This window comes from Simochromis diagramma, unplaced genomic scaffold (genome assembly GCF_900408965.1).
Source record: "Simochromis diagramma unplaced genomic scaffold, fSimDia1.1 OVJJ01000734.1, whole genome shotgun sequence".
Classification (NCBI taxonomy): domain Eukaryota; kingdom Metazoa; phylum Chordata; class Actinopteri; order Cichliformes; family Cichlidae; genus Simochromis; species Simochromis diagramma.
This window is the reverse complement of record NW_024387513.1, coordinates 74922-99859: the sequence shown is the minus strand read 5'-3', so window position 1 is coordinate 99859 and position 24938 is coordinate 74922. Positions and strand designations below refer to the sequence as shown.

Here is a 24938-nt window from a genome sequence, read left to right as displayed (position 1 = left end):
TTTGAGTAGTGATTTAAAAGTGGTGAGACAATGTGTGGTACGGAGAGCAAGTGGAAGTGCATTCCAAAGTCTCGGGGCAGAACAACTAAAGGCTCTGAGTCCCATGGTAGTCAGGCGAGCAAGTGGAACTGACAGAAGGGAAGCTGAAGAAGAGCAGAGTGTAGGAAGGGGTGAGTATGTATGGAGAAGATCGGATAGATATGGAGGAGCAAGGTTCTTACTTCAAGACTGGATGCCCTGTTTTTGACGGAAACCTGGATTCGCCCCGCTTAGTCTTTTTCCTTCTCGGAGCTTATCCCCCCGGACTGTGTATTTTGTAGCTCCCCCAGATCTTCAGGCAGGGGTGGAGGGCAAGCCTCAATTTTTAGAAGTAAAATTCGAGTGCAGCAATTGTCTTCACCCATGTGCTCTAGCTTTGAGGTTATTGGAAATATCTGGCTCTCCTCGGACTCTCTGTGTTCTCACCTATCGACCACCAAAATATAATAAGGCTTTTATCTACGAATTTGCTGATCTTTTAGGATCACTTTTTTAAAATTATGATTGTGTTCTTATTACTGGTGAGGGAGACCCGCTGGCTAAGGATTTCCTTGCCTTAATTGACTCTTTTAATTTCACCCAGTGGGTAAATGAACCTACTCACGTTCAATGTCATACTCTTGACTTGGTCTTTTCATATGCCCTGGACATTAGGGACATCAGCAATGCTGGAATTTCTGACCATTTGCCGGTCAAGTTTGATGCCGATCTAAGCAACGCAGAACTGAAATTTGAGGGCCCTCAGCGCCTTGTGCGCATTATTGACTCTGGGACTGTGGCTAATTTTTCTGCGGCTTTCATAAATTCCGCCCTCCTTGATGCCGATTGAATACATTTTATTCGGTTGATGAATTTGCTAATACCATGCTTTGTACATGTTCTATTTTGGACACTGTGGCCCTGGTTAAGGTGAAATGCTCCAGAACTCCCTATCAACCTTGGTTAAATGCTCGTGACATACACGAGCTCTACGACGTGCCTGTCGTCGAGCAGAGAGGGCATGGAAGAAAGATTGGCTCCATCTGTCCTTTGACGTCCTATGTAGAAGTCGCACAGCATATCAAAAATCTGTTAAGATGGCTAAAGCAGCCTTCTTATCTGACATCATTGTGGCCAATCGCCACAATCCTCGAGTGTTATTTAAAATCTTTAATTCAGTGGTCAACCCTCACTCTGATGTGCTGAGGGAGGCCTCCACAGCTCTTTCTGAGCGATTTTTGAATTATTTCACAGATAAAATTGCATCATTAAAGGCCCTACACTTACCGGTGGTTAACCAAGTTCCAACTTTAGGATGCTCTTCGGCTTTTTACCAGTTTGAACCTATCTCACTCTTAACACTTAAGGGAATAATAGATCAGCTGAGAAGCTCAAACTCTTTACATGACATTCTTCCATCTCGTATTATTAAGAATGGCTTTGATGTAATCGGGCCTTGCATTCTATCTCTAATAAACTCATCATTGCTATCGGGTTGCATTCCGACTGCTTTTAAACATGCGGTTGTGCAACCTGTCATTAAGAAAAGAGACCTTAACCACAAAGACTTTGCAAATTATAGGCCGATCTCTAAATTACATTTTATAGCAACAATTTTAGAAAAAGTAGTTCTTCAGCAATTACAGGCCTATCTAGATGCTAATCACATTAGCAACAGATTTCAGTCTGGGAGTAAACCACATCATAGTACAGAAACTGTTCTGCTGAGAGTTTTTAATGACCTTTTAATTGTGGATTCAGGGCGCGCTGTGGTCTTGGTTCTACTGGATTTGTCTTCAGCCTTTGATGTAGTGGACCACAGCGTTCTTCTAACAAGACTAGAATACTTAGTAGGCATTAAAGGGAATGCCCTTGAATGGTTTAAATCGTATCTTTTGGAAAGGTTCTTTTCTGTTACAATGGGGAACTACTCTTCCTCTGTTACCCCTTTTCGTTGTGGTGTGCCCCAGGGGTCTGTTCTTGGCCCTATGTTCTCATTGTACATGCTACCCTTTTATGTATAATCTGTATAATGTATAATGTAAAATCTTTTTTAGTGTGTTCTCAGTAGACATTTGATGTGAATATGTACTTTTTTGATACTATATTTGACTATATTTGACAAATATAACATTTCTTTTCATCTTTATGCTGATGTCTTCTCTTTGGCTCTCGGCGAAGGCAGTCGCACTTTTTTCCTCTCCTCCTTCCCCTTATCTTCCCTGCTTAGCCTCTTGTGTCCTTGTCCTTTCTCGTGTGCATTACTTTCCCTGGAACAGTCTCTCACTGTCGTTCTCTAAAACCTAAAAGAGAATTATGGATTTGATCAACTGGTCTCTGAATGCTATTGACACCCTTTTCTCAACGAGAAGTCTGGGCTCGGGAGAGCCTGAGTGCCCTGGAGGGACTTTCCTTGCCGGATACACGATGGACGGGTGACAGAAAGGGAACCATTTGGAACCATGATAACAGGGTTCTTGCTGATCGGAGCTGGCTTGGCCCTGGCTTATCGGAGAATTAAGACAGCGGAACCAGCTGTTCCATCCCCCCCAAGGCTGCCAGGGGGATTGAAACGATGGGACGAGGCGCGACTTCTCAGAATGGGCTCAAAAGCAGCATGGTTAAGACCTTGGAGACACTTACAGCTGCCATGAAGACTCAAAATAACACCTCCGAGCGTATACTGGGTTACATCAAGGAGAGGCCTGCTCAAAATGACACCTTTGAGCAAAAGTTGGATCACATCAGAGAACAGCTCACTGCAGTTGTGAGTTCTCAGAATCGGCTCTCTGAGCAAAAGAATGACAACACCACGGAACGGAAGTTTGATACCATCATGGGGAGGCTCGCGTTTCTCCAATGGGAGATTGAGAGACCAGTGTCGGAGTGTTAAAGAACAGCTTTGAAATTCTCCTGAGCTGCTCGCATAAAAGAAAAATCAACAACATCAACATCATAATGCGGATACCTCCTCAGCACCAGCTGTGGGGTCAAGGCTGAGCCGAACAAAAACACACTGATAACGACTGTTCTTCCCATTCCATGCATGGCCACTTGGGTTGGCAGACTGTTTACTTAGGCTGATATAGGCTGATCACTACGCTGCTTTCTCGATTGTATGAGGGAGGTTAAAGGCTGGTTATCGAGTAACTCCCTTTTTCTAAATGAAAAGAAAACAGAAATTATTGTCTTTGAGACACATCCCTTGGGGACAATTAGCCAATATATTTGGGCCCTTTGCTACCTCCCTCTCTGATACGGTACGTAACTTGGGTGTTCTTTTGGACCTCCTTTGGACCCCTTAGCTTTTACCTTTATATTATAAAGTTATCAAATTTGTTGATTCTGTGTCAGGAAGACTTTACATCATGTGATCAAGAACAAATGAAAAGTTTCTCTGAGCCTGAAGGAGACCAATGTTGATATGACTGATGGATGAAACACTTCCTGTGTGTGGTGCAGCAGAAACTGACAGCACATAAAAAAAGGTCTCATCAAACAGCATTACTGCAGATCAGCCAGTAGATGGCAGCGATATCCTAAACCAAGATCTGCTTCACACATCAGCACTTTGATTATTTATATTTTTTGCTGTAGATTGTTTTATGGTAACCGTGTGTTCATAATATACTGAAGAGATGTTCATGATGTCTGTATCATTTCAGAATTATGATTTTATTTTTCACATGTTTAAAAACAGCTGCTGATTATGTTCAGCTGTTCTGTCACATCTGTCTGCTGAATGAATTCAGCTGCTGATGTTGATGAGGACCGACTCACCAACGAATAACTTAATTCTGAGAGCTGATGTTTGCCTTTCAGCTGAATCAGACGGCTGACTAATTCATAAACAGATGTTTCTGTTTCTGTAAATAAATTGTTGTTTTCTGAGTTTGAGCCTCTTCCCGTCTCTCATTGCTCTTCAGGTTGAGCCTGGCTGTGACAGTATGCCAGTACATCCATCATGTTGGACAACATGTGTATCATAATCAGTGATTGTCTTTTCTTCTATCATTATTCTGTAATGAATGCATAGCGACATGAGACTTATCATCACTTTGACTTACAGGTTGAATTATTGACCTTAGGGCAAAGTCAGAGGTCTAATGTGACATGATATTTTAAATCTTGTTACCGTACTTTCTAAATGACTATTAACTCTTTCTAAATGTTGACCTTACACAGCACACTCTTTTTTAAGTTTTAATGTTTTTCTGTTGAAACCATTTTGAGCTCCTCTTTGGTTTACACATGATCTGTCCTGACCTGATGCAATAGGTGAAGCTGTCCTTGTGTTTGTAGTGCTCAGTGTTTACTGATAAACCAATAAATGTGCAGCAATGACCTTTAGAAACTCATCAGACCAGAATTTCTCTTTTGCAGTGACACATTAATCCTTGTCTCAGTTTGTTACCTGCTCAGCTCCAGCATCTAACTTCACTTTGACAGTGACAGTTTGGATCACTGTGTCAGAGTCTGGGATCTTCATCTGTGGTGAGTCTTCTTTTATTTGTTTGTATTTTTGTTTTTGTGTCAGAGAACCCAACAGACACGAACCTTCTAACAAAGCACTAAAAAATGTGGTGAAACAAATGTCTCTGTTAGTCGTCACAAAGTTCCCAGAAAGCACCAAATTTAGAAGCAAAGCGTGAGAAAAGCTGCATCTATTTTTGTAAAGACCTGTTTTTGGAGCAAGACTTGACTTTCAGTATTAAGTTAACTTCAAAATGAAAGATCATAACTTAACCTTACTGACCAATCAAATCTTAGTTAAAGATGATCATTTAATTTACTGAACATTGTATTTGCTGATTCTTTAGGGAAAAAAAGTATAAACTACTTTTGGAGGTGTTTGGTTGATTTTAAGCTTCAGAGTCATCGGGTTTGTTCTGCACTCTGTCAATCAGAGCCAGAGAGCTAGCTTTTTCTAGTCAAAGGAAAATCTTGTAGTGCTGAAGGGCAGAGGGCACTAGACTCGTGGTTCACTCTGACCTTCATGTGTAGAGTTACAGTGTTATAACACTTATTGTTCATTTGTAATATGATTTGTGTGGTACTGAGTGTGGCCACCATGACTGAGACTGCTGTGCCAGTTGATGAGCTCTGGTCAGAAGTATTGAGTCACTGAGATTCAAGTAGTGTTGCATAATGAACATGTGCTACTGAGTATGTGTCTGTGAGCTGACAGCAATGATAATAATGTCACCTATGCAAACACTAGTGCATTCCTAATGCAGTGATGTGATGTTAATGATGACTTTTAGTCAGTATAGCGACAGTTTGGATCACTGTGTCAGAGTCTGTGGTCTTTATCTGTGGTAAGTCTTGTTTTATTTGCTTGTTTTTTTCTTTTTATCTGGAATTTCTTTCTACATCTTACTGAATAAACTGAATAAAATCAGTCTTTTTTTTCTTTGTCAAACCATGAGCACATACAAGATGACAAATGTCTTTAACAGTTGTTAAAAGCTCAGAAACAAAGTGTGAGAAAACCTGTATTTATGTTTATAAAGAACTGTTCTTGGAATCATGCAGAGACCTGCACTTAAAGCAGGACTTTGTCTCATCAAGGTGACTTAAAAGAAACTCTGAGCTTTCAGTTTTAGTCATGTGCTTAAGTTACACTGATATGAATCAGCTTAATTTCAAAATAAAAGATCATAACGTAATCTCAGTTAAAGATGATCATTTAAACAAGTGAACACTGTATCCGATGCTTCTTTAGAAAAATAAGTGTAACCTAATTATTTGGATATTAGTGTTTAGTTTGGGATGAGCTAGTCGATGTTCCTGGTGAGTGTTTAATGATCCACCATTAAACACCTTTCTTTATTGTATTTGCCAAATAAAGATAAAACACTTTCTTTCTGTCATGACACCTACATCCCCACAGACTGCTGCTGATAAGTCTGCTATTTACAGAGTGGGTGGAGTCAACTCATATGAATTGTTTCAGTTTCTCCTTTGAAAATGACTCATTGGCACAAACTCAAGAGCCCAGCTGTCTGAAATGACAGAAGATGAAGCACGTTTACTGAATTTGCAAAACATAATTCTAAGATTAAACTGAGTATTAACCTGTCTGTGTTGAACTGTAAAAATCTTCAATTAACACGATTTTTTAGTTTTTTTAGTTAACACTATTCAGAAAAAAAAATCCTGAAAGTTTAGAGGTGTTTGGTTAAATTCATCATTAAGACATCAGGTTTGTTGTGTTCAGGAGCGGATGTAGAAAGAATGGAATGATCATGTGTGGAAAAATGATCTCTTGCAACCCCTATTTCTGTAACCAATACGTCTACTCACCAAAGAATGAGTGAAGCAATATGGATAACAGCAGAGGACAATTTATTTAGGGTCTGATGGCACCATCTGTGTCCAGCACTTTAAAGGATTGATGGACTGGATCACATACGTCCTTAACCTACCCTCTTAAACATTAGCTTGACACTGATACATCAAAGGAAACTTAACCGACTCTAGTGTTTCAACCTGAACAACTTAAAACTTCCCTGGGATACAATGTAAACAAAGACAAAAGGAAGAAGAAAAAAAATATATTTTCATCAATGGCCACTTCTAACCAGGCGACAAGTGAATATATTATGTAAAGAGTCTTTTTTCTCAGTCCTGGGGTTGTAACACCACAACCTCCTCAGTCCATAATCAGAGAGTGTCTATTTGACAATAACCAAAATGTCTTTGGATAGTCTTTGTGAATGCAACCCCCCCCCAAAAAAAAACAAAAAAACAATGGTGTTAGCTGGCCAGCAAAATAAAGAGAGTGTATGGCACTGAGTGCGGGCGTGTTTGTGAGTACTTCGGTCCAAATAATTGAGGTCCGGATGGATGAATGAATGGCAGCCGCCAATCCTTTAATGGCAACAGCGAGACAGCACATCAATGAGACAGCACAGCAGTAAGGCAGCACAGCAGTAAGGCAGCACAGCAGCGAGGCGTCTGGCAGGAGAACGAACAATAGTCTTTTTTTAAGGCTACTGCAGAAGGAGATGTTCCCCACTAGCTCACCCAAGCTTGCTCTCTGGCACAGCTACAAGCCATGTGAGCTCATAGCCCCTCCCGCTAGGATGTACTACCACAGTCGACTGTTGCAAAGCAGCCGCAAACCAATAGCAATAAAAAAAACCTCAAAATCATTGAAGAACATTTTATAACTGAACACCCAATATAGATATATACATACACAGTGAAAATCACACAATATCAGATAACCAAATTAACACTGTGTTACATTTCCATCCTATTTTTGCATATGACAGTGTTGTTTATTAAAATAAGATATTTAAACGTTGAGCCTAGTTACAGTTAACACTGAATATAAATTCTAAAACTTAAATTTCTTCCTGTTAAAACGAAGTTTTTTAAAATTATTGAAATAGGTTGCTTGAAATTAATGGATGTGTTTTACAACTTTTGTTTTTACAATATGTATGTGATGGGTGAGGATGATGTCACTACTCATTGAAAGAAGAGGCCGTTTTTAATTATCCATCCATCTTCTTCTGCTTATCCGGGGTCGCGGGGCAGCAGCCCAACCACCTAAGTAAAAGCCATTTGGGTTAAATTACCCAAGAGTGTTTTACAAACCACAAACCTTTGAGACTAAAAAACTAAACAAAGCAGAATTGGAATAAAAACTCATCAAGTCATGACTTCCTCTGCTAAACTAAATAGTTTGTCATGACATTGCACATCAACTGATGCAATAAAAGAGGAAATGCAGACACCACCCAGTCTCACATTTACTCAAATCCCAGTAGCAGTCACATGGGGGGAGCAGTTCAACAACAAACTGCAGGTTGGTACCAGAGTCAAAGCTCCGTCCTACAGTCATTATGTTCTTGTACTGATCTGTGCCGTGTCTTTAAACTCGCTCTTCCGCTTTCAAGGTAAACAGCTTTTATTTAGTGTAATGTTCCCACGATGAAGGTCTAGGGGTGTGTGTGGGGACTGGTAACAAATGGGTCCAGAACGGAATGGAAGGAAAACAGTCAGAGGTTTTTAGTAAATAAAATATTTTTTATTATAGATAATCTTAACATAAAAAGCCGGCAATGCCGTTTTTCCAACACCACAAGAAGAAGAAAAAGGTTGCAACAACAAAGAACACAACAACCAAACTGTTACGGCCCTAGCTGGGCCTCCTGATACTGCCCTTGTGTGGGCGTGGTGTTTTACTCCGCCTCCTCCTCTTTTGCTCCACCCCTCTGTCTCTCTCTTGCTCTCTCTCTCCCCAGGACACAGCTGCTGTTCATTGGGCTCGCTTACCACCTGGGCCCAGTCAGCAATCACCTCTCTGAGGTCATATAAGCTGGGGATGAGCTGTGAGCAGGGTGGGGTGTCTCTGCTTGGTGTGTAGGTGGCCTGCCTGAAGTGTGGAAGCAGTATAGCTGCTTTATGTGAGTAGTGTGGGCTTGTGGGCCTTGGCAGCAGTGAAGCCAGCTGCTGTTAGTGACAGGGTGAGCTTGCGGGCCCCTGGAAGTGCCTCCTCGTGGTGTGGAGTTTTTGTTTGGTTGTTGTGTTCTTTGTTGTTGCAACCTTTTTTCCCTTTTTTCGGCATGTTATTGGTAATACGGCGTTGCCGGCTCCTTATGTTATGATGATCTATAATAAAGACTATTTTATTTATTAAAAACACTGGTCTGTTTTCCTTTCATTCTGTTCTGGACTCATTTGTTACTGGTCCCCTCACTCACATGCCTAGACCCCTTCGGGGGGGACGTAACACAAACAAAAAACGAGCGAGCTTCAAAAGCAAAAGGGCAGCTGACTCCTGCTGGGGAATCAAAAAGAAACACTCATTGCATTATTGGGTATTGCCATGATGCATTGAGTGTCACCTTTTACACCCACCATGTGCATATACGCCTCTCTGCATCTGATTATTATGTATTATTAATCCCTGGCTCTCTTCCATAGTGTGTCTTTGTCCAGTCTTCCTCCCCTCACCCAAACCGGTTATTGTAGGCTCTTTACCTTAAAATATAAAGAGCCTTGAGGCGACTATTGCTGTGCATATTCTGATAAAGGACAGAGTATCATAAAACATATTTTGTAAAAATGAAGATGTCACTCCCAAGTGTCACTCTCAGCCTCAAGTGACACATGGAAATGTTTGAAATACTGAGTAGAACGCTTCCTTAATCCTTTGAATGCCGTTGCTTATTGTTTCTGCTGATTGACAAGTTTTATTGACAAAAACCACCTGAAGCATGCACATTGTCATGCAGAGCTTTTTAGTGTTTCTCTCACACCCTTTTCTGCTTGTTCTCATTCCATCACTGTCATGAGTACGTCTGAACAATGGGACACACACCACGAGGAGGCACTTCCAGGGGCCCACAGGCCCACCCTGTTACTAGCAGCAGGTAGCTTTACTGCTGCTCAGGCCCACAAGCCCACACTACTCACATTAAGCAGCAACACTCCCCCATGCTTCTACAACTCCACATGATAGGATCTCTTCCGACACCTAGGACACAATCTGGAGACACCAGAGAAAACCACCCTCCCACATCCAGTTCATCCCCAGCTTATATGACCTCAGAGAGGTGATTGCTGACTGGGCCCAGGTAGTAAATGAGGCCAATGAACAGCAGCTGTGTCCTGGGGAGAGAGAAGAGTGACAGGGAGGGTGGAGCAAGAGAGGAGGAGGCGGAGAGAGACCACACCCCCACAAGGGCAATTTCAAGAAGAGGCCCTGCTAGGGCCATAACATTTAGAATCACTTTTAGTCACATTAGCAGCTGTGTAGATTATAGACTATTGAGGTTTATTTTAAGTAGAAATCAAGTATGATTGTTTAATCAAAGAAAAAGTGGTCTTATCAAAAAATTAACATTTCAGTCTGTATGTTGAGATTTAATGGAGTTACTAACTCTTTGCAGGCTGAGTGTGAAGAGGACACAGAAACCAACCAAATCAAGATATTTCACTGTTCAGACCGTGACTTTGTTCTCATCCATCCTCCGTGTGCATCGTGGGCTTCTTACTCTGTTTCCTTGTGGATTCTTATCCTCTGTTTCGTTTTAGTCAAAGGTAAATAAATCTGTTTCTACCAAACTCTTCTTGAGTCTTACATAATTCTCTTTAACTGATGATTATATTTTAGGCATTGATTCACTTTGACGTGTTAAAAATGTTTCCAATGTGACTTTTTACAATGCTCACATATAGTTTATAAACCATCTGTTTGTCTTCAATAAGGAGGAGACAGTGTGTCAGGTTACAGCAAGTTTCCTGTAACCACGAGTACAGACAAATTAACTTCCCCTTGACTCTGTCCTTGTGATATATTCAAGACTTAAACACGTGTTGTGAGATAATAATTAAATGCACAGATTGGTGACAGTGTTTGGAACCATAAGGCAACAAAATAGAAAAATAAACTAGGCTCTGCCTGTGAATCACCTCTCTTCCTCCTTCCATCTCTTCATCTCATCTAGCACTCTCCACTTGCTGTCCATCTGAGAACAAGGTGCAATTTGCTATTGCATTAAACTATTATTTAATTATCCACACTTAACAACTCTTGCACCTAATCCATAATAAATTAATGATAGAAATATATATTATATAACCAAAAAATTGTGTTTATTATTGTTTTTATACTTGAATACCTCTGCAATACAACAACTGGTATGCTCCTTTTGTCACGGTTTCCTCCTCATCTCCTTAGATAGCATATCTAGACAATGCATATACACGCATATTTAGTTTTTATGTTTATGAGTTTTTAGTGAAATATAAGCCCTCCAGAAAAAAGGGAAAGTCCTGTAACTAACTTTAAATCCAAATATGTTCCCTACAACGGTGACAGAGCTACAGACCCATGACAGCCTTACCCAGGTAGCCAGCAGCTATGACCAGCACTACTTGTGCAGTTAATAAAAAGACAGGTAATGTTTGTCACGCTGTTGCACACACAGCACGCTCGTTTGTTTCAGTTTGTCAGTTGTCACAAGACAGCTTACCAACCTGTACATAATAAGCTCCTGTATGCTGTACACCTACTTACTGGTTTTTGTTGCATGAGTCGGCATCCCCCAATTTTATTGTGTTTCTCATACAGGCTCGCACCACATTTTCTTGTTAGTAACGGTAAGTGCGTTGAAATGATAGAAATATTAATTAGTTAGATTACTAGTTACTGAAAAAACAATGCCGTTATTCTCATCATCCCAGCATACTTAATAAAATGTTTGTTGCTGTATGGAAATGTCATATGATTTCCACTGCAATCGAAATTAACATGTAATCTATCATTTTGTCCATGTGATCCCAGACAGGAAACAAGACTTTAACAAACAGCCGAGGGAATCTCCTTTTTTGTGTTGTTGTTGTTGTTGTTATTATTTTTTTTTATTTACACAAAAATATCGTCTACTTCTACTGTTTTCTTATGTTACCTTGCAGGAAAATCTCATCTGGTGTGTCCATCTCAGGTTGTAGCCATGCTGGGTGATGATGTTGTACTTCCATGTCAGCTTAAATTTGCTGTTGATACTAACGCTGAGACTGTGAACTGGATCAAACCTGGTCTGGACCCAGATGTCGTCCATCTTCATAAAGATGGACGGCTGGTGTTTGAGAACCAAAACCCATCTTATCACTTTCGTACACGAGTCTTTGTGGATGAACTGATGAAAGGAAACGTCTCGCTTAAAATATTCAATGTCAAACTCTCTGATGAAGGAACGTACAGATGCTCCATTCCCTGGATACGTGAAGAAGCTTCCATTGTTCTCACTGTTGGTGAGTCAAAACATTTAAACAAACCGGATTTAAAGTATAAAGAAGCTTTATGATAGGTGGAAAAGAGTTAGCAATGCCTTCTTTGCTCTTATCAGGGTCAGCATCTACACCCGTCATAAAGGTGATGTCAAATATCAGCAGCAGGGTGGTGTTACAGTGTGAGTCTGCAGGCTGGTATCCAAAGCCTGAGCTGCTGTGGTTGGACGGTGAGGGAAACCTCCTCTCTGCTGGACCTACAGAGACCCTCAGAGGTCCTGAAGACCTCTATACTGTCAGCAGCAGAGTGACTGTGGAGAAGAGACACAGCAACAAAATCACCTGCAGAGTCCAACAGAGGAACACCAACCAGAGCAGAGAGACACATAAACATGTTCCAGGTAATAATGACTCACATTCAGAAACAATCTATTCCATTATTTTGACTTTAAAATGTTTGTCACTTTCATTTTTCCCTCCAGTGGTAAAATCACACACACTTCCTCTAATCCAGTGTATGATGGTTTGTTTTGTCCTTTGAGGTGAACACATCAGTGACTCTACATTAATTAGCTGTATCGGCGTTGGAGCAGCTTTCTTGATGTGTATTATAGTGATGTTTGTTACATGGAAACTGAAGGAGAAGCAAAGTGGTGAGTCAGAAATTCTTTTTTTTATTGTCAATGTTATCTGCAATAAAAAATCAATACACTGTAGGAGTAAATTTATATGTCATTTGATACAGAGGAACAGAGGAACACCAAACAGAGCACAGAGACACACATAGATGTTCCAGGTAATAATGACTCACATGTAAGGGAAAAAATCTCTGTATTGCTTGATTTTTGATCTACTCATGACCAGTTTTAGATTTTGTTTTTACTTTTTATCTTGTCTGACAATATAACCATGCGTATTATATCCACTGTTCACTGTATCATTCATGCTGTAGTGGTTATGTATATTTGCTGGACAATTTTGTTTTTATGTAAGATTAGATTTTCCTTTTACTCACTTTATCAAACTCACTTTATCAAACTCACTTTATCAAACTTTATATGAGAACATCCAGTTTCTGTGACACTACACTGTCAGTATCCTCATGTGTCAGCTCATACTTAGAACCTTAATGTTTCATGGGGATTTATTCTGTACTGAAAATACTGGGATAACCTTTCAACCCTTTAAACTTTGAAGGTAAAATTTAAGTATCGATGATTCATTTTTGTGATTTAAACTAATACTACTCTGTGTTTTCAAATTTAAAAATCATCTAGTCAACATATTTTACAATACTAGGAAAACCTCATATAAGGATTTAAAAACAAAAGGAAAAATGACTGAAGAGGAGCCCTTGGCATCAAGGACCCATCAAGGACTATATTTAAAACTGACTCAGAACTTCATTATAGTTTCAGACATGTGTTTGTTATTTCAGTAAAAATGAAATAATACTGTTTTACTTTTCTCTTATTCATATTTTTTTCTCTTAATCATATTTATGATTATTATTAAAAAGCTATTTACACTTAATTCCCAGATTACAGCAAACAAAATCCAAGTGTAGTAAATATTTATATGAATGGTAACTGTGTCATTTATCTGTATTTGTAGACCACATGAACGATGGATGTGAACAGACAGAAGAAGAAAATAATGACATAACTCTCTTTGATAACAACCAGACGGTAACATCAACACAGGGACTGCTGGAAAGTGAGAAAAGGTGGTACGAGTCGTTTCAAAGATTTGACTGAATGACCAGGAATGACTTTTTCAGTTATGGCTCCTGACCATGTTAAGATGACCCCTCACTGCCTGTTTTATAAAATAGTTAAAAAATCATTTTTTATTCCTTTGCTTTTAACTTTGAATGAGTGATGTCTTCTCACCTTGTATTTATTGTTGTTTATATTGTTTTGCATTTCAGTGTTTTGTATATCACTTTGTTGATTTCTGATGTTTTAAAATCAGTGCTCTATTCTCTAATTTGACTGAATTTATTTTCTTAGTGTTTATATAATCGTACCACTTCTCCCTGTGTGATATGCTGGTCATTTTTTGTGCGCATCAAAACAAGTTGCTCTTTGCACTTGAAACCTTTTTTTTCTACAACCAGTTGTGATTGTTGCTGCTTGTAGATCTGTCCAAGAATCAGGTGTAATTCATAAACAATTAACAAGTAGAAATACCAAGCAGCAGAGAATCAAATATCATTTAGGATCTTAAACAGTCGGTAAGAGTGAAGGAGAGAGGAGCGAGCAGCAGCAGGACATAACTGTTAACAAACATAACTCACATGAACCTGTAGGGAACAATACTGCAGTAACACAGTAATACACGTATTTATCACATATTAAACTAAAGTAGAGGAAGCCTCAATGTAAACTATCAATCAGGAGTCACAAGTTGATCTTCAGCTTTGGAAACTTTTTTTTTTTTTTATCTCTGAACTTAAAACTCATCATGTTTGATGATTTTGCACACAGAATACAAAAAACAAAAGTACAACAAATTTATCATGTGGAATTTCAAGTACTGAGGTGTGTTAAACAGAATTCAGTATTTACTGTTAAACTACTGTAACTGCATTGATTTTTAACCCAGAATAGTCGTTATATCCACCTGCAGACTGATGAAAGGAGTGAAATGTGTTTAAAATTGTTCTCTAGATATCATAATCTTATGTGATGTTAAATGACATGTTGTTCCTTTTTGTTCACCCTGAAGATTCAGTAAGCTTCTTTGTGTAATTCATATTTTGTTTTTGCCTTCATCACCTCCAGATGACCATGAGATTTAAAAAGGTGCTCACTGTACGCAGGGTTTTTACCCATTTAGAGTCACTCAAAGTCTTTACTGCAGGGGTTTATTCATCCTGACAAACTAGAGCTTACCACTAGAGGGAGCTACATACTTTTCTGCTGCCTGCTGCTCAGCATAAAGGAAACACAATCTAAAGACGATGTGACTGCTGTCACCTTTTTTACTTTATTTATTATTTTCTGTGCTCAAAATTAAGTTTACTCTTTATTTTAGTTAGTTGTTTTTTTGTTGTATGAAGGGAAAGTAATTCTTACTTGTAAAGTAAGAACTTCATTGCCATGTGTAACCACTTGTGTTTTGCAGTGTATATGACAATAAACTTGTTGAATCTTGAATCAACATCTTCATGGGAAAAACTCATCACCTTGCTCCTTCTTCTTTATTAACATGGGGACTTCTCAGATTTCTTGGATTTTTCCTCACAGCTACTATGAAGTAGCTCCTCACTGAGATAATGAACACATTGAACATTCTCACAGTTATGTGCCAAAAGAACTTCTAAAGACAACAAAGATATAAGATTTACAATAAGTAGTCCATCTCTTACTGTGTTTTGTCTGTTGCAGACAATAATCAGTCGTCAATCAGGCTTTTTTTAAACAACCCCTTCTGAACATTTTTTAAAAACAGAGTATTGACTGAACCAATGTGACAAGGTTAATAAAAAGAAACTTCTTGGTCTCTAACACCTACACAACAAAGCGACGATAAAAAAAATGTATTGTGGATAAAAACTGTGGTTAATCTCTTGAGTACAGTTTTTATGGTTGAGTCAGTTAGAGGTCATTGTTTCAGTGGTTTAACAAACAACATTCCTCTGAAAATGGTCAGGTACAAGAACAGAAAACTGAGTGAAAAAGCAGCCAACATGTCCAACAAAGCTTTAAAGACCTTTAGAAAGTTTGTAGAACTATTGAACATTAAAAAAATAAGTAAAATATAGTCTTGTCATTTGAAGCAAAATATAAAGAACTAAAATGTTCCATAACTCAGAAAACTAAAAATAAAATGTATTTTTAATGTGTTTTTTCGTGTGTTTTGATTTTATTTACTCATTGAATTTAGGTGACACTATAAAAATTAACAAATGATGGGTGGACCTTTTTCTAATCAGCTCAAAACAAACATGGCTGCAGCATAACACTTAAACAAATAAGAGAAGTGAAGCAATGGTTCAATGGCAATGACAAAAAGTAATAAACAATAAACTCTTAATATCTATCAGACTGCTAGCAGCATGTTTAGGTTTATGTTCACATCTACCCCTTTTTTATTTCTTTGTCGCACACACAGATCATGACCATATCAGAATGCACAACTGTACGCACATTCACTTCTCTTTTCCTAACCACATTTTTTCCCAACTGCTTCAGACTCTTGCTTCACAGCTCTGAGGTCTGCACATACTTCTGTTAACAGCCATCAGATCTGATGATATCTGGGTCATTTCTCTGTTCCCGGATTTAGCTGTGGTGTGGTAGAGTGGGGTAAAAAAGTATTTAGTCAGCCACCGATTGTGCAAGTTCCCCCACCTAAAATGATGACAGAGGTCAGTAATTTGCACCAGAGGTACACTTCAACTGTGAGAGACAGAATGTGAAAAAAAAAATCCATGAATCCACATGGTAGGATTTGTAAGGAATTTATTCGTAAATCAGGGTGGAAAATAAGTATTTGGTCAATAACAAAAATACAACTCAATACTTTGTAACATAACCTTTGTTGGCAATAACAGAGGTCAAACGTTTACTATAGGTCTTTACCAGGTTTGCACACACAGTAGCTGGTATTTTGGCCCATTCCTCCATGCAGATCTTCTCGAGAGCAGTGATGTTTTGCGGCTGTCGCCGAGCAACACGGACTTTCAACTCCCGCCACAGATTTTCTATGGGGTTGAGGTCTGGAGACTGGCTAGGCCACTCCAGGACTTTCAAATGCTTCTTACGGAGCCACTCCTTTGTTGCCCGGGCGGTGTGTTTTGGATCATTGTCATGTTGGAAGACCCAGCCTCGTTTCATCTTCAAAGTTCTCACTGATGGAAGGAGGTTTTGGCTCAAAATCTCACGATACATGGCCCCATTCATTCTGTCCTTAACACGGATCAGACGGGCCTGGACATGCACTGGCTTCAGCAGCGGAACACGTCTGGCACTGCGGGATTTGATTCCCTGCCGTTGTAGTGTGTTACTGATGGTGACCTTTGTTACTTTGGTCCCAGCTCTCTGCAGGTCATTCACCAGGTCCCCCCGTGTGGTTCTGGGATCTTTGCTCACCGTTCTCATGATCATTTTGACCCCACGGGATGAGATCTTGCGTGGAGCCCCAGATCGAGGGAGATTATCAGTGGTCTTGTATGTCTTCCATTTTCTGATGATTGCTCCCACAGTTGATTTTTTCACACCAAGCTGCTTGCCTATTGTAGATTCACTCTTCCCAGTCTGGTGCAGGTCTACAATACTTTTCCTGGTGTCCTTCGAAAGCTCTTTGGTCTTGGCCATGGCGGCGTTTGGAGTCTGACTGTTGTGTGGCTGTGGACAGGTGTCTTTTATACAGATGATGAGTTCAAACAGGTGCCATTCATACAGGTAACGAGTGGGGGACAGAAAAGCTTCTTACAGAAGACGTTACAGGTCTGTGAGAGCCAGAGATTTTCCTTGTTTGAGGTGACCAAATACTTATTTTCCACCCTGATTTACGAATAAATTCTTTACAAATCCTACCATGTGAATTCATGGATTTTTTTTCACATTCTGTCTCTCACAGTTGAAGTGTACCTCTGGTGCAAATTACTGACCTCTGTCATCATTTTAGGTGGGGGAACTTGCACAATCGGTGGCTGACTAAATACTTTTTTGCCCCACTGTAAATCTGCCATTCTGATATTAAAGTGAACACAAACACGTCTGCTTTTATTATGGAGAGAAATATGTCTCAAAGGGTTGCAAATGCGTACGATATGATCCACAACTGTGATTAATTCATCAAATGATTTGCACACATTTCTTTCACACTGAGCATTTGAGCATCTGTGCAAAGCTATCAGCATGTTGTGAGTGAGCGAGAGAGATGTTACATGTAGTTGACGACATTTGTGTGCACAGAAAGGTTTTTGAATGTCCCAAAGTTCAGAGTCCAGTCCATCCTTGGATCCAAATACCTATGTGAGCTGTTTTATCAGACATGAACTGCATGAAGTCCAAGCAGCACTATTTCCTGAGTGATCACACTCTGCAGTCCTGCATGAATGTTAAAGTGACTTCTACAGCTTTGATATGGAGAAGCTCTGCATGTTCAGAAACAGAGGTCACACTAAAAAGTGAGAACAGTATCATATGCTGTTATTTTGCAATAAATATCTATATACTGGCCAGGCTGCCTGCAGTTTGATGACAAAACAGAAGATGAAACACACTGAAAGTCACAAGAAAAAAACATACAAATAGTTTTCATCAGAATCAGAATCAGAATCAGAATCAGAAAGGGTTTATTGCCAGATGTTGAGGAGGTTTACAACATTAGGAAATTGCTGCGGTGCTTCAGTGCAACATACTGTCATAAAAATATAAAAATAAGAATAAGAATTAAAAGTGCTAAGTGGATAGATATATACATGATATATACATGAGTGCAGGTGGTGATCAGTGCCAAACATGGAATGATGCAGTGAACACAGCGTAGGGTCATGTGTTAGTGGTGGGAACAATCATATGGTTATTGTTCATGTGTCCGACAGCAGAGGGGAAGAAACTGTTCTTATGGCGAGAGGTTCTGGTGCGAATGGACCGGAGCCTCCTGCCTGAGGGGAGCAGGTCAAACAGACTGTGTCCAGGGTGAGAAGGGTCAGCTGAGATCCGAGCTGCACGCCGCAGTGTCCTGGAGGTGTACAGGTCCTGCAGAGATGGGAGTCTGCAGCCAATCACCTTCTCAGCAGAGCGCACAACACGCTGCAGTCTCTGTTTGTCCCTGATAGTGGCTCCAGCGTACCACACAGTGATGGAGGAGGTGAGGATGGACTCGATGATTGCGGTGTAGAACTGCATCATCGTCCGTGTTGGCAGGTTGAATTTCTTCAGCTGCCTCAGGAAGTACATCCTCTGCTGGGCTTTTTTAATGACGGAAGTGATGGTGGGCTCCCACTTCAGGTCCTGGGTGATGGTGGTACCCAGGAAGCGGAACGAGTCCACAGAGGTGATGGGGGTGTCAGTCAGGATGATGGGGGGGAGTGGAGCTGTGTGCTTCCTGAAGTCCACAGTAATCTCCACTGTCTTCTGGGCATTCAGCACCAGGTTGTTGTGGCTGCACCAGGACACCAGACGTTCAACCTCCCTCCTGTAGGCAGACTCATCCCCGTCCGAGATGAGTCCGATAACGGTGGTGTCATCTGCAAACTTGATTAGCTTGACAGACTGGTGGGTGGAGGTGCAGCAGTTGGTGTACAGGGAGAAGAGCAGAGGAGAAAGAACACAGCCCTGAGGGGAGCCGGTGCTGATGGTCCGGGAGTCCGAGACATTCTTTCCCAGCCTCACATGCTGCTTCCTGTCCGTCAGGAAGTCAGTGATCCACCGGCAGATGGGATCAGGCACATTCATCTGGGAAAGCTTGCCTTGGAGATGGTCTGGAAGGATGGTGTTGAAGGCAGAGCTGAAGTCCACAAACAGGATCCTGGCGTAGGTTCCTGGGGAGTCCAGATGCTGCAGGATGAAGTGTAGGGCCATGTTGATGGCGTCATCTACAGACCTGTTGGCTCTATATGCAAACTGCAGGGGGTCCAGGAGGGGGGCCGTGAGGGTCTTGAGATGGGAGAGAACTAGGCGCTCAAATGACTTCATGACCACAGATGTCAGAGCCACGGGTCTGTAGTCATTTAGTCCAGTGATCCTAGGTTTCTTGGGGACAGGGATTATGGTGGAGGACTTGAAGCAGGCAGGCACATGACATGCCTGCAGTGAGGAGTTGAAAATGCCAGAAAACACTGGGGCCAGCTCGTTTGCACAGTGTCTGAGGGTGGCAGGAGACACGCCGTCTGGGCCGGGAGCTTTTCGAGCATTCAGATTCTTAAACTGCTTCCTCACATCTGCTTCATGAATATGAAGAGTTGTGGTGGGAGGAGGTGGTGTGAAATCCTCTTTTGTGTGGGGTGAGGAGGGGGGTGTTGCAGGTGAAGTGATTGAAGGTGGTGATGGCTCTATGGAGGGGGAGAGGTGGGGGAATGAGTGTCCAAAGTGTCTCTATTGTTGGGGCCGTTGGAGGTGTGAAGGCTGCCTGATGGCTCGTCAAAACGGCAGTAGAAGTCGTTGAGGGTGTTGGCCAAGAGCAAGTCGTCAGTGGAGTGGGGGGTTTTAGGCTTGTAGTTGGTGATATTCCTAAAACCTTTCCACACAGAGGCCGAGTCATTCTCTGAGATCTGCTGCTGCATCTTCTCAGAGTGCTGATGTTTAGCAACGTCCACTTCTTTAGTGAACCTGTACTTGGCCTCTCTGTAGCAGTCCCTGTCTCCGCTTCTGAACGCCTTACTCTTTTCCAGCCACAGCTTTTTGAGTTTAGGAGTAAACCAGGGTTTGTCATTGTTATAACTCACCCTGGTGCGTGATGGCACAATGCTGTCCTCACAGAAGTGGATATAGGAGGTGACAGTGTCCGTAAACTCGTCCAAGCTGTTAGAAGCAGCCTTCATTGTGTCCCAGTCAGTAGACTCCAAACACGTGCGAAGCTCCTCCACAGCCTCGTTGCTCCACAGTTTTTTAGTCCTCACGACAGGTTTGGAGAGCTTCAGCCTCTGTCTGTACGCGGGGATTAGGTGGATCATGACGTGATCAGAGAGTCCGAGTGAAGCACGCGGCACCGCACGATAGGCCCCGCTGATCGTGCTGTAACAGTGGTCTAATGTCCTCTCCTCTCTGGTCGGGCATTTAATATACTGCTTGTATTTGGGAAGCTCATGGCTCAGATTGGCTTTGTTAAAGTCCCCAAGAGCAATGATGAGAGAGTCCGGGAATGTCCGCTCCATGTGCAGTATCTGCTCCGCGAGTGCGCACTGAGCTGCCTGCGCATCTGCGTCTGGCGGGATGTAAACAGCGGCCAGGATGAATGAAGCAAACTCCCGCGGAGAATAAAACGGTTTGCAGTGAATGAAAAGGTATTCCAGAGAGGAAGAGCAGTGCTGAGCAATCACTGTTACATCTGTGCACCAGCCACTATTAATGTAGAAGCAGACACCTCCACCTTTGGTCTTACCAGAGAGAGAGGCCTGCCGGTCAGCGCGCAGCAGATGAAAGCCCTCCAGCTTGAGCGCGCTGTCCGGGATGTCCTCACAGAGCCACGTCTCCGTAAAACATAACACACAGGAGGAGGCAAAGTCTCTGTTCATGCTTCTCATCAGGGCCAGTTCGTCTGTCTTATTCCTGAGTGATCGTACATTAGAAAGGAAGATCCCAGGAAGAGCGGTTCGCAGTCCGCGTCTCCTCAAACGCACGAGTGCGCCGGCTCGCTTCCCTCTCTTTCGGCGTCTCGCTTTCCTGGTCAGGGTCAGCAGTAAATCTGCCGCAGATGCGACAAATATTGGAAATAAATCCACAGGCGTTGTAGTCCTGTAGTTAAGGAGCTCTTCTCTGGTGTACGAATATCCAGAGGAGTGCCCAGACACAGAAGAAATGCACAAAAACAAAACAAAAGTAACGCACTGAAGCACCAGGGCGACCATCCGCGGCGCCATCTTGGTTGAAAACCAAGATTATTTTTTCATGATTATTTTTTTATTTTAACAGGTAGGCGGTACCATTCGTCTCTTACATTGTTTCATTCGGACTGTCTCTCGTGTTCAGCTTTCATGGTCTGGATGCTTCAAGGTAAACAGGTTTATGTTGCGATGCCCTCATATTGATGACAGCTGTCAGTAACTTTGACAATGAAAAACTTAAACGCGTTTTTTCTCAGACAAGTTCTACATTCAAAAGGAGCAACTGTTCTTTGTCATCATTTAATGCCTTCATTGAGGTTTATTTGTTAATACTTATCAAGTGAAATGGAAGTTCAGTCTGATCTAAAAATAAGAGTTTCATGTCTGTGTGTTAACAAGCAGATGTAACTTAATTCACAGTGAAAATACTATTAAAACCTGAAATATGCTTGTTTCTAATATAAACAGAGCTAGTACTTATATTTGAATACCTCCCCAATTGTGATATCGGGGTATAGAGCTAGCATCACACCGGCAGTAAAACATCCTTAGCTTAGAACATATACCGCACTTATACCACACTGTAAAGAACAACAACACACTACATTCTCATAGCTCCAGATTGGCCTTTTTCCAGAGGTTTCTGCGCTTATTCGGATAGTAAAATGCATTATCTAAACTTAACAGGTAGCTAACGAAAGCATGTGACTCACTGGGATTTTTCAAAACAAATAACTTGACAGATGTTTTTCCCTTTGTGGTCAGAGTTCGGGGCCTAATAAAAGAGTAGCTTATTAGCATTTATATGTAAAACAATTTGGTCTCATTAACTGGTTTGTAGTACTGAGGTATTTTCCTGTTGCACTCCGAAACACTTGACCGCCATTAAAGGGAAGATCTCACGGAAAGAGACAGGTAACACTTGCACGAGACGCAAGGTCGTCGCAAAACAAAACTGCATCAAAGTGCGCCCTTGTGACAATAATATGCTATAGTTTTAGATGATGAAAAAGGATTTTGTAACCCTGTATTTTACATCGGCATTAATTTTGGGATTTTAATGATTTCTTTACTATTATTATTATTATTATTATTATTATTATTATCATTATTATTATTCTTTACTTTGAACTCTACAGCATTCATCTTTAATGACTTAAAAATAGGAGTTGGCCCCAAGTTTGAATTTATTTGGATCTTCAGTAAACAAACTGCACAAAGACTCAAAGAATGTGTCCATCACTCTGTGAGCTGCTTAAAATGTGATGAGAATTTAAAAGGCAGAAGCATATTTGTCTAACTTTATCAGAAAGTAAACGTAGGAAACAAACAAACACATGTTGTTGCTTCCTTCCTGTTAGATTGAGTCATTATTATATATCTGTATATACAGTGGTTATACAGATATATGTGTATACTACTATAATAGGGATATTAAAATGTACTACAGGGTTATTACACCGTGTCTTTAAATACAATAAGTGAGCTGATGTTATGGTCGTTCCTTTTCGCCCAAAGGTTATGTACTAGACAGTAAAATCAGAAAATAGTCACCATGATGGTCCATATGTTGATTTAGTGGTTAGCTTGGTGCCTCACAGCAAAAAATTTGCTGGTTAAAATCTCAGCTGGAATCTTTCTGTGTGGAGTTTGGTTCAGTTTTTAATAAAATCAGGAGCATCAGGAGATAAAAAATAAAACAAAATCTAGAAATATTCATACTGTATCAAACACTTGCCTGATTGTTGACTTCTGTATTCCCTACAAAGGTGAGCTGTCCTGCTTCTTTCTACTTCACTGGAGCTGCTGTCTGCAATATCCTGCAGCTATGAAGGCATCTCTGAAGTCTCTTTGTTTTCTTTACAGCTGATCGAGAGGAGCAGACACACTCCTGTGTAAAAACTCAACCCTAACCTGACCACCATTCTCTGCATCGTTTACAAGTTAGAACCTGTTGTCTAAGATGCTGCAGATGCTCTACAGAGCCCAGTTATTCTTTTCAACATATTCACTATTTCTCAGCCTCGAACAGTCTGCTGCTGATCTCAGTAAATGAACAGTTCCCTCTGTCCCTGAGCTCAGATTTGCAGGTGTGATTAAAGAGGGATGAAGTTATAAGGCTTTTTGTCAAACTTCCACCAATATGTCATTAAGTTGACCTAATGGTTTCAGATTTGTTGGGTTGTTGACATTACTCCACTCTACACCCATATAAATCATATTCTTCTCTATCAGCAGATCTTAAAATGAAGCTGCACTGTGAGTGCCGAGGATCTTGTGGAAATGGTGTCACTTGCATTCTCAGATTGATTCTTCCAGTTTCAACCACAGCAATGTTTACTGCTTCCTCTTTTAAATCACCTCTCTTGGTTTAATATGTTCCTGTTAGAAAAAGCTACTGAACTGAGGAGAGTCAGTGCACATGCCCTTATTTGAGATGCAAACCAGCCTAATTTTGGCATATTATGAAGTGAAACCAAATGCTGAAGTGCAGACTGTAAACAGCAGCAGAAACAGGATGTTTGTATTATTTGAGCTTCTGTTGAGCAAATTGATGTTGTCATTGGGAATTCATTCATTTAATTAATGGCACAGACACTCAGAGGTACGAGTCCTGATTTTCTTTTTGATATCTTAAAAATAATGGTGCACTTTTTATTAATGCCACACTATTAAACATAAATAAGGTTTTAAAATGTGTTAATTCATCATTTATGTAACACTACTCCTCTTTAGTGTGTCATTTATAAATACAAATAGTTATTATTAGCAGTGATGTAAAAACAGTGATAGATGTACATTGTGCATACAAATACAAATATCTGCATTTAGTAATGGCGTACTAAGGAGTACAGTGCTACCAAAATAATTGTAATCATCAGAGCTTCCATTGTTCCCTGAAGACTATACTGAAATGTACAAGCCTTTATACTGGGAGGTAGAGGAGATGACTGGTTAAATATCTCACTTTGATTCATATTTTAGGATCTGAATGAGTTCCACTGGTGTCTGTTAACCAGTGAATCATCATTACAACATTTTAAACAGCACTGAATCTTTCCTGCTGCTTTGTTGCAGACACATCAGAGTCAGAATTAGATGACTTTATTTATCCCAGAGGGCCAATTAACAAACAACCGAGCAGCATAACATTGAAGATGAGGACAATAAGAACAGGCAATAGGAGTGAGATAATAAATACACAGAATATACAGTGTATACAGTTTTAAAATTACACCGTTTTAAAAATTAAAGTGACTGAAAGGTGAATAAATAACTGTAAGTGATTAAAAGTGAATAAAGTGTCGGCAGTGTAAAAAGAGTGCAGAGTAGTTTATGTTTATGGGTGGAGTTAAAAAGCAGGGTGGCTTTGGGGACAAAGGTGGCTCTCCTCCTTCAACCAACCATATGAACCATGATTTGTGCCCTGATTCAAAACAAGTTGGAGCTTTGTAGAAAATGTAAATAAGACGGTGATTTTCAAATCGCATAAACTCAGATTTGATTCACAACATAGAAAACAGTGTTTAATCTAAGACGTTTCACTGTTTATTTAAAAAATGTCAGCTGATGGCAGCAGTTAGTCGAGAGCAAAAATAGTTTAGAGAGTCAGAGCTTCATCTGTCAGCAAAAACCTGTTTCTACTAATTGTGGGACAATGAATGAA

At 40.6% G+C, this 24938-nt stretch overlaps 1 protein-coding gene across 1 annotated transcript; it reads left to right on the top strand.

The window, feature by feature from the left end:
* The first annotated feature begins 8093 nt into the window (after positions 1 to 8093).
* Positions 8094 to 14414, top strand: LOC120725831 (butyrophilin-like protein 10). The gene is made up of 8 exons (XM_040018877.1): positions 8094 to 8129; positions 9516 to 9611; positions 9927 to 10077; positions 11455 to 11793; positions 11889 to 12170; positions 12312 to 12422; positions 12515 to 12565; positions 13384 to 14414. Exons 1-8 carry the CDS (start codon positions 8094 to 8096, stop codon positions 13524 to 13526), a joined length of 1209 nt encoding a protein of 402 aa, XP_039874811.1. The 3' UTR covers positions 13527 to 14414.
* The last annotated feature ends 10524 nt before the right edge of the window (positions 14415 to 24938 follow it).

Coding starts and splice junctions, on each gene's coding strand:
- LOC120725831 (XM_040018877.1), top strand. CDS start 8,094: ATGCCGTTTTTCCAACACCACAAGAAGAAGAAAAAG. Junction 11,794..11,888: donor TTCCATTGTTCTCACTGTTG/GTGAGTCAAAAC, acceptor TGCTCTTATCAG/GGTCAGCATCTACACCCGTC. Junction 12,566..13,383: donor GACACACATAGATGTTCCAG/GTAATAATGACT, acceptor CTGTATTTGTAG/ACCACATGAACGATGGATGT.